The sequence below is a fragment of the Myotis davidii genome, unplaced genomic scaffold (assembly GCF_000327345.1).
Source record: "Myotis davidii unplaced genomic scaffold, ASM32734v1 scaffold172, whole genome shotgun sequence".
Lineage (NCBI taxonomy): Eukaryota > Metazoa > Chordata > Mammalia > Chiroptera > Vespertilionidae > Myotis > Myotis davidii.
Window position 1 is genome coordinate 3,954,012 of NW_006284343.1, and position 10,243 is coordinate 3,964,254.

At 47.1% G+C, this 10,243-nt stretch overlaps 1 protein-coding gene across 1 annotated transcript in view; it reads right to left on the reverse strand.

Annotated features, from left to right (window-relative positions):
• Nucleotides 1-2,356: 2,356 nt before the first annotated feature.
• Nucleotides 2,357-10,243, reverse strand: part of HN1 (hematological and neurological expressed 1) — a 27,926-nt gene continuing 20,039 nt past the window's right edge. Inside the window, exons 3-6 of the mRNA XM_006754617.2 lie at nt 9,582-9,724; nt 9,125-9,222; nt 8,237-8,255; nt 2,357-3,353 (exon numbers count right to left, since the gene is read on the reverse strand). Of these exons, the coding sequence (XP_006754680.1) occupies nt 3,205-3,353; nt 8,237-8,255; nt 9,125-9,222; nt 9,582-9,642 (327 nt within the window). The 5' untranslated portion in view covers nt 9,643-9,724 and the 3' untranslated portion in view covers nt 2,357-3,204. The remainder of the gene's footprint in view (nt 3,354-8,236; nt 8,256-9,124; nt 9,223-9,581; nt 9,725-10,243) is intronic.

The window sequence follows — 10,243 nt, forward strand, 5'->3', positions numbered from 1 at the left end:
GGGAGCCCGGGGTCCCCGCAGCTGAACCTGCGAAAGCGCTGAGTGAGTCCAGCTCCTGAGAAAGGAACTGGCAAACCCGCTGCTTGGAAACCGGAGCTGCTGCTTCAAACACGCCGTCCCCGGGAAGAGCTTCCGTCCAGCTCAGGGCGTCGGACTGACGCCTGGAGAATCGGCATGAGATTCCCTCTAAAAATGCTGAAATAACGCCCCCTTTTGTAGATTTCATCCTGTTTCCTGACTACACCCAAGCATCGGTCCCCATCTGAGCACCCCAATACTTCCAAGCCACTGCAACAGGCGCAGTCCAAAGGGAGCCTGGCGTCCCATTCATTCTAAGATGACTTGCAAACACGCTTAAGAAAAGAGGAAGCAGTTACTGCACCGGCAGTACACACTGAGAACCTATTTCCCCCTCCTTCACTAAGACACCGCAGTTTACAAACGAGGTAAAAAGTCCAAACTGTCCATTCTAGTCATCATTTTAAGATCACTCTGAAAAATCAGGCAGCGGCCGAAAACCAGGACTACAGGCTTTATTTAGGAGAAGGACCTGCCCGGCTGTCTCGCAAGGGGAGGACAGCAGCGCGTGCAGGGAGGGCACGCCTTTTGAGCGGCGGAACGGGAGGGGGAGGGGCTTAGTGTACTCGGTGCATACTGATGGGTGACTTACTGCATTGTCCATATAGGACAAGGGCTTAGGCAGGGATGGCGAACCTATGACACGCGTGTCAGAGGTGACACGCGAACTCATTTTCTTGGTTGATTTTTCTTTGTTAAATGGCATTTAAATATATAAAATAAATATCAAAAATAAAAGGTTCGCCATCATTGCCTTAGGGTATTTGGCAGGTGTGGATTGGTGGTCCAATGTATGGTCCATATAAGGTACATGGTTAATCACTCAGGTATTTCCGGGCTGCAGGTTACATCATACTCCTCCCATCAGTTGGGGGAAGGGATGATCTAGCAATTCAATTTCGCTTTCTAGACCCTAAACTTTCTAACTGGAATCTTTAACACCTTAGCAAACATGTTTACATGGAATTTTAGGAAATTCTATGTAAATTTTAGGAAATTCCAAGTAATTTTGATAGTAGCAAAATGACAGGCAGAACTGTCCTTCCCTCAGAACACCTTAATTTTGATGAGGCATTTATCTCCGTAGATTATGGAGATAAATCTCCATATCGTAAGTGGTGACACAAATCAGGGACATATCTTTCTGGGAGCCCCACCTTCACTGAGAGAAGGGTGCTGGTTCCCTATCTCCGAAGTCATGAGAGAAACCGTAACTCAGGCTCACATACTTTACACTGTAAGAGAAACTTAACACCCCCACAACCTGTAAACACTCCGGTTGCTCCCAGAGATGCCAGATCCTTCAAATGAGTCTGTGGTTACACTATACTCAGTCATCTCGATCATGGGAGGGGTTTAGAGGTGACCTAGTTCATCAAAAGTGTCACTTATTTTTAAACATTTTTAAGTTGTTTTATTTATTGTTTTGTTGTTGTTAATCCTCACCCCAGGATACCCTTCCATTGATATTTAGAGAGTGGAAGGGAGGGGGAGAGACACATCAATTGGCATGCGCCTCAACCAGGGCCGGGGAGGAGCCTGCAACTGCAGTACATGCCCTTGACCAGAATTGGGTCCCCTCAGTCGGCAGGCCAACGCTCTACCCACTGAGCAAAACCGGCCAGAGCAAATAGTGTCACTTTTTAAGTTAGGAAATGGAGCCCCGAATGACAAGCCGACAGAATACAGCTGGTAGGTGGCACCCGTGGGCCTAAAAGCAAGGTCTAATGATGCCCAATTTAGACGTTCGATACAGCATGTGGGCCTGGAGCTTTCTCCCTAGACCCCAGTGGTCTCCATATCCCTCATGGGGACTCCCCGGACCCCCCACTCACCCCGGTCACCTTCTAATTAACGTGGACCCTTCCTTTCTTTGGAGCTCTTCTCTCTTTGACCGCCCACCATTGCGAAGCACCTTGCAGGTTGGACTCTGTGCTGGGTGTACAGTCCGTTACACCCAGCACAAAGGGTAGGTAGTAGAAGAGTCGGACGGACAGCATATTGGCTAATAATTATTTTAGATATCAGTTCATCTCATTATCCTTGAATTTTATTGCCACAGACATCAGAGGTCATGATCATTTTGAGCTCATGCTATGAATGGGAACCGGCTACCTTAGAGAAGTGTCTTCAGAGGGAAGCCCGCTTGCCTGGCCTTCACGGGTCGTTTTCACTGAGTGACCAATCACTGAGCAGAGGATTTGTAGTAACAAGAAAAAAGCAACGAGGCAGGCAGAACATGGAAACCATCTCAAAAAGATGACACAGGACACGACAGTTCAAAATCGGTACATTTGTTTACTTGAAGCAACAGTCCAGGATTGTGAAGTACAACACAGTTTTTAAGGATGAGACTTCGTTTCATGGTCAACACCAGCATCATGCACACAGCGTCTGGCTGTCAGAGCACTGCCCGCGGGGTCCGTGCTGTGAGCTCACGCCCTCGCTTGCTTCACGGACACTCGGAACCGGCAGCTGGAGTGGACATGGAGCGTCCCCTGCGGGACAGCAGGAGGCTTTGCTCCTGGGCCAGCCCAGCGAGTGCCTGACTTCTTGCTTAAGGTTCAGAAAGAAAAGGCAGTGTCTTTGCTCTGCGGGCAGCAAGGCATGAGGCACAGGCCGCTGTGGTTCCATACGGCACAGGAAGAGCTTTTAGCAAAGGGCAGGGACAAGTTCGGGCGACACCCAGAAGGTTCGGCATAAAGATAGCCCTGGGGGGCGGGGGCGGCATAGGGACGGTGCCTGTGGACTGTTTACTGGCCTGTCCGATCAAGGCTTGGTAAACCCAAGTAAAGCTGACAAGAAAAGGGTTTTAAAAACCTCAGTACAAAAGATCCTCCAATACATCTGGAACCAAATTATTTGTTTTTAAAAACACGGGATGAGGTTCAAAGGCTTTCCCGCCAACCTACTACTGGGAGCTCTCATGCCATGGCCTCCAGACCCGGAGCAGGACAGAGGAAGCACCTGCTCTTCCAAAAGAAAAAGGGGAAAGAAAGACAGCAGTACATAAAGTGCTTCTTTAATGAAACAAATCCAAAAGATGTACAGTCAGGCTCAAGTTGTGCAGTTCACAAGCATGGAGGAAACAGACAAACAGACAGAACGACGCGGCCGACAGGCCCGCTAGCCCAGGACCAGGCTGGACTTGCCGCCGGGGGGGTTTCTCCGCGATGGCACCGGGGCCGGCGCCACCGGGCTGGGCACAGGGGCGGCGGGCACCGGCTTCTCCTCGCTCTGCCCCAGGCTGGCCTGCAAGTCTACGTCCACGTTTTCTATGGAGACAGAATGAAATGAAAGCTAACAGCGATTCCCAGGGAATCGGAAGGATCTCAGTTGTTTGTTTTTTAGGAAGATTCAAAACATACCTAGAGACAGAAAGAAGCGAACGCCGCCGCCAACCATGTCCCCGCCACCCAGCATTTACCTCGGTTTGTGTTTTTGCCATATGTGTCCCCAGGCCTCATTCTGTGTGTGTTCTTTTCTCAATTACACAAACAAGAAAGACATGACTATTGTAAATTAGATCACAGACAAGCTCTAGATCCAACTCCTAACCCACCTCCACGTGGGTCTCCTCGCCCTATCCCCAGAGGGTTTGTTTGGGGCATATTTTACGTGTATTTTATATCCAGCACATGACATATAATATTGTTTTCCGTGTTTAACATAAACAATATCAACTTCCTTTTTTTTTCACTCTTTTGCAAATTTATCCATATTTATACATATGGTCATAATTCACCTTGCTTAATTGAAGTGCTTTATTGTGTGTGTGTGTGTGTGTGTGTTTAATATATCCAGTTTTCTACTGAGCAACTGGCCCAAGCACTGCAAACAAAACTGTAATGGAAACACTACCCAGCACCTTCCCAAGTGGCTGTGCCACGTCCCACCTCATACCCCCCGTCAAAGCAATGTATGCCCACCTGACACCTTTGCATATGCACCGCTTGGTAACCTCCTTGCTTTAATATTTGCCAGACTGACGGGTGGGAAATGTTACTGCGTTCCTGTTGTATGTTACATGTCCATGATAACTGGGTGAGGTTGATGTTAACTACACAGATGGCCAGTTGTACCATCAACATTTATTAACGAGTCCACCTTTCCCCTACTGGCTTGTAATAACACCTCCATTCACCAGGTCACTCCCATCTCTCATGAACTGGGCACTTCCCATATTAAAGTGTTTAGAATTAGTGGAATATTGTCCAAAATCCTGGATATTGCTTGATTGATTCACTGGCTGATTTGTGAAACTCCCAACAAGCATATATTCTTAACCAGGTAGTTTACAAAGTCAGAGACGTCATTGATTCAAAGTCAAGAGTAACTGCAAGAGAAAAAACTCAGAATTTTCTGTGAAAGGAAACTTCTATGAAGGGTTTCATAGTTTTAAGGCATGTTCGGTTTTTAATTTTTAAAGAAAATCCAGGTCTCATTTCATTCAGTGTTAGACCACATTCAGTTGAGTATTCTAATACCTGCCTTAGAATAATCACACACAGAGGCACCTTTAGTAGTAGACATGGGAGAAAAGCTTCCATAAACTTAGAAAAAAGTTTTCCAATCTTCACCTGAGGATATGTTTTCTTGACTTTGGAGAGAGGTGAGAGAGAAACATCAATCAGTTGCCTCCTGTATGCACCCCAACTGGGGATCGTACCCACAACTTATGGATGTGCCCTGACCAGTAACAGAACCCACACCGTTTGGATGTAACGGGATGCTGGTCTAACTAACTGAGCCACCAGCCAGGGCTTAAGGACATGCATTCCCTCCCAGTTTGGGAGTTCCAAACCCTGGAAGCAGTGAAGCCGAAATATTGGATCTGCTATATACTATGTAGGAACTCCATATGGACTCATACTGGACACCAATGAAAAGTTCTAATTTTGAAAAAGTACATAGTTTCTCTAAGTTCTTCAAAGACCAAACATTAAAAGTTCATGTTCCTGAAACCACTTGCACCAAGTTTTTATTTAGCCGACTGAAACTGAGAAGTCCAAGGGAGAAGTGGTCTTAGATCAGAAACACACCAAAATCTCAGACACAAGCTACTGCTGCTAGTCACATGGCATTTGATGAATTTCTGGAACATTCTGCAGAAGTAACATGATATGACACACATAATGTTCTATAGTATTAAACTACAAGTAAAACTCTAATAGGAGGCTTTCCAAGACGACAGCCCTTACGGTTATGAACTGAAGCTGGGGAGAAAGGGCCGGCTACCCTTCGGTTCCTGTTGCTACACTCTTGTTACACAAGCAACAGGATCACATGCATCACCATCAAGTACCCAAGTCCCACAATAAGTGTCCCTTACATAACCTAAGAAAACATGTCTGGCCCTGACCAGTTTGGCTCAGTGGATAGAGCGTCGGCCTGCGGACTGAAGGGTCCCAGGTTCGATTCCGGTCAAGGGCATGTACCTGGGTTGCGGGCACATCCCCAGTGGGAGGTGTGCAGGAGGCAGCTGATCGATGTTTCTCTCTCATCGATGTTTCTAACTCTCTATCTCTCTCCCTTCCTCTCTGTAAAAAATCAATAAAATATATTTTTTTAAAAAACAAAAACAAAACAAAAAACCATGTCTGATGTACTACAAACACAAACAAAACCCCCAAAACCCACATTTTAAAAACAATTCAAAATAGATGAATACAGAGCATGAACTCAGGCTGAGCCAACAGGCGAGCAGTCTCACTCCTGCTGCGAGGACATGGCCTGACCTCCCCGCTACACACATGTACCTGATTCTCCACTGTCTGTCGGGGCCAAGCAGCTAACGGGCACTTCTAAAGGACACAAAATTACCTTGCAGCGCTACCATGGCAATTAATTCCCACACAGTGATTTTTTGCTCAGTCAAGCTCAATTCCACCCATCTTCTTTCATTTATTATTAATGGATCTGTCCTCTTCCACAATGAGGTAACAGCATACAAAAAAAAAAGCGAGGAAGGAAAAACAGCACATATGGAGACTAAAAACAGCAGGCCTTCATGCCTCTCTCTTAGAGATTTCCAAAGTCCTCCCTGTGGCCACTCTGTTTAACTGCCCACAAGACGCAGGCAATTTTCCTTCTATCCAAACAAAATCTGTTTTGTTTAAACAGAGCAGAATAGCTTGGCTTTGAAGTAAACTTGGCGACAGAATTGGGGTTGACCTCTACTCCACCAGATGTGCCTTACATGATCAGGCCCCTTGTTATTTTACGACAAATAAAGTAAAAGTAGCAGCTATCAGGAACACAAAATAATCAGGTGGCAAATGGATGATAACGGGAGAAAAAAAGAGGAAGGTCGTGTCATACTACACAATGCAATGTGCGATTTACCCGAAGAATCTCACACACTCTCCAGGCTCCCCAAATCCCCAATTGTATTTATTGGCCAAAATTAGTGAGTCAGGATTGTGGCTAAATAAGGTCTCACAGTGGAAGTATTTCAGGATTACACAAAGCAGTGGAATCGAAACGCCTAGAAGATATTTTACCTGCAGAACAGTCTTTTCAAATGAAACAAATTGGACATGAACAAAAAACAAACCGATCTTCAGCCCTTGCACAGGGAATGTGTCCAGCGAGCATGCGCCTGGGTTACGCTCACAGACGTTCAGAGCTCACCCCACCCGGAGACGCACCGTGAGCCCAGCCCGCGCGGCTCAGTGGGTGAGCATCGACCTATGGACCAGGAGGTCACGGTTCGATTCCCGGTCAGGGCAGAAGCCCGGGGTGCGGGCTCGATCTTGTGAGAATAAACAAATCATCTTTTCTGCCAAAGAACAGTTTAGACAGCCGCCATGTTGGCCGCATGGCTTGCAGCTCCCCTGGGGGCCGCCATCTTGAAACAGCCAAGGCCAACCCCTCCCTTTGAATTAGCCAATCGTGAAAGACTATGCGCCTGAGCTCCAATCAAGAGCAAGGGACAGGTCACGTGGGTCAGGGATCATAAAGCCGGCAGACCACCTGCCTGGGGTGTGTGCTTCCAGACTGAGCGGGCACCTTTCTGCGGAGAAGTAAAGACACTTGCCTACTGCCTGCCTCCCAGTGTGATTTGTGTTCTACCCGGACCCCTGAATTTGGGGGCTCGCGTTATTTCTAACAATCCCCAGCGTGGGGAGTGCAGGAGGCAGCCGAACCATGATTCTCCCTTATCATTGATGTTTCTCTCTCCCTTCCTCTCTGAAATAAATAAAAATATTGAAAAAAAGAAAAGAAAAGCACCGCTTGAGAGGACAGAAGAGGAACGTGGCTCTTATACATCTGACTCCCCGGAGGCTGCAGCACAGGATGTAATGGCAGGAAGAGGCCGCGAGGAAGCCCCCGCAGGACCGGAGGGCCAGATAGCTGCATTCCACCGAGTCCATTTTTACCCGCTGCCGCCGCCTGGTGTGTGTCAACTCCACATCACACTTGTCAGGACTTCTCTGGCACTTGTTAGGGAAATGCCAATAACTACTTCACAGATTAAAATAATTAAATGGCAACAGCTCATTTCCACAGAGATGAAAATTTACATCTGCCCCCTAAATCACCATTTATAAGATCACCAGGTTTCCATTGTCTCAATAAACAAGCAGCTTAGTATATATATTAAAAAGAGAAAAAAAATCAACCAACCTTTGTAAGCTCAATGCCATGGGCCAACTTGAACTGCCAGAGCCACTTACTAAAAAGCTCTCACTAAGTGTAACAAACACCAGCCTGAATAACGTACATATATTTGTAAAGGACTGGTTTTTGATCCTTTCTCACACACTTCTAGCACTGCTCTCACTGCTGGCCGTACCGAATGTGGCCATGTTCGCTCACTTCCCTGTTCATTTGTCTTCCCTCCACCCAGAGTATGCTGGCATTCAGGTAAAGCTAGGGTGCAGTCCCCAATCTCTTTCCCAGGACGTGACTTGAATCAAAATTCCAATCTATTCTTTCATTGATTTTAGAGAGAAAGGGAGAGAGAGAAATATCCATCAGTCACCTACAGTACATGCCCCAACCTGGGATGGAACCGCAACCCAGGCATGTGCCCTGACTGGGAATCAACCTTCCACCGTTCAGTGCACAAGACCAACGGAGTCGCTTGGCCAGGGCCCCACTCTATTCTAAAACCATTTACAGAACCAGAAATCTGGGCTTCGGAAGTACTCACCATGAATGTCACCTTCTCCCTGGAAAAGAAAAGAGATTAAAGTTTTACTCCGGATTTTAATTTTGCAACATACAAATAAAGCAGCCACAGTTCAGAGAGATTACTACGTCTTTGAAACCAAGTGTTTTCATTTTGATGCGGTCAAGGGCAGCCTTTATTCAACCAGGGACAATGCTGGACAAATTGCCCCGGTGCCAGTTACACACCCAAAATTTAACAAACCTTAACATCGAACCAATATAAATTTTTTTAAAGATCTTAACATCTACACTGATGACCTCTATCAATTAGCATTTCAGAGGCCCTTCTATCAGAATGGGAAACTAGTGAATCTGTCCTTCCTCTCTTGCTTCTGACCTAGGGGTTGACAGGCACCTAACAATTCCAAAGCCCCTTCCACAGTCTCCCCCACTCAGGTGGCTGACGCCTCCATGTGCCCTGAAATCCCTACTCTGGAGGACACCCTACCAGCTTTCCAGACACACAGCCGGGGACTCTGGGGCGGTGCTACAGTCCTTGAGTTCAGCGCAAAACAACTGGACAACGTTTGCCAACAATTTAAACAGTCCTTGAACTCAGAAATGCCGCCATATCTGAGATACACAGGAAGTGAGTGTGATGTGACTCAGAAGTCCTAAAATCAACGCGGAGGGGTAAAGGCCAATCCTAGGCTGAAGAGACTCAGAACAGCAAGGCCACGTTTATTCACTTTCTGACTGCCCTTTCTTCAGTTGTCAGTCATCCACCAACACTGCCCAGTCCCTTCCCAACAACCTCTATGGAAAACTCCAGTGGAAGAACTGAAGCTCTTAGGACGACAGGGGGGAATCTGATTTCTAAACCGAAATGTCCTCGAAGCCTGTCCTCTTCCCCGATTGTCACACTGACCTTCAGGTCTAGGAAGTCTCCAGAGCTGGCCTCCGAGGAGTTCCTTCTCGGGGGTGCAGACGACTCAGGATCTTCTCTGCCACCACTGGACTTGGCACCTGAATCAAAAGACACTTTCTTGAGGAACATAATAGGAAGACCTAAAGCAAACCGGCTTAGCGAGCGATATTATAAGTTAGTCTTGTATTCCAAAATGAGCAAACAGTGTGAGGGAGGTTAAGTGATGGCTTGAAATGTTGACAGAGGACTGAGTAACCCTGTCCGACGTCACTCCTTATTCTGATCCATCCCATAAACTCTCAGTATTTCCCGAGACTTGGTCCCAGTCTTTCCTCCAATGAGGAGCTTTAACTGCTCTTTATCTCTTTAAGATAAAGTTAGATTTGGCTCACAGCTGTGACAGCTGTGGTTTCGCGCTGGGTCCTCCCCTTGACCAGCAATCAGACAAAAGCCATACCTGCCGACTTGGCCCACGAAGGGGGATTTTCCTCGGGTGTCCCGAAGATGCTAGAGGCCATTTTGTTCTTCCTCACGGGCTGTTCTGTGGGTTCATCAAAGCCTAATGAAAAGTTGGATCCGCCACCTGGAGGCCGCAAAACCCTAGGAAAATGGAAAAAGAGAAACGTCAAACCATACCAACACCTTCCATACCAACCATACCAACACATTCAGGCACCTTTTCCCCCAGCCCATTCATTCCCCTTCCCTCCCATGAAAGAAAGGTGCTAATGGGGACGACGAATTGATTCCCTGGGGTATGAATTCAACGCTGGGTGTTAAGAACAAAAATCCAGCATTATAATATCTCTAGTAAGGTTGTCTATCACACAGGCTGCCGGAAAGTCATCACAAACAATAGCCTGGCGGGCGGCTCCTTTTAGGAAATGGCCAGAGACCTCAGGGACCTTGCCTCCTGGGCTTAGCTGGAAATACAGGGTGTGGCAAAAGTGGGTGTACAGTTGTGAGTATGCAAAACAGTTTATTCTTATATCTGCATTATTACTTATTAATTACTAGAGGCCCGATACACAAATTCATGCTCGGCAGGGGGTGTGTGGGGGGGGTTGGCCGGGCTGGTGGTGGGGAGAAGCTACAGGCAGTTGGCCAGCCGGCCCTGCC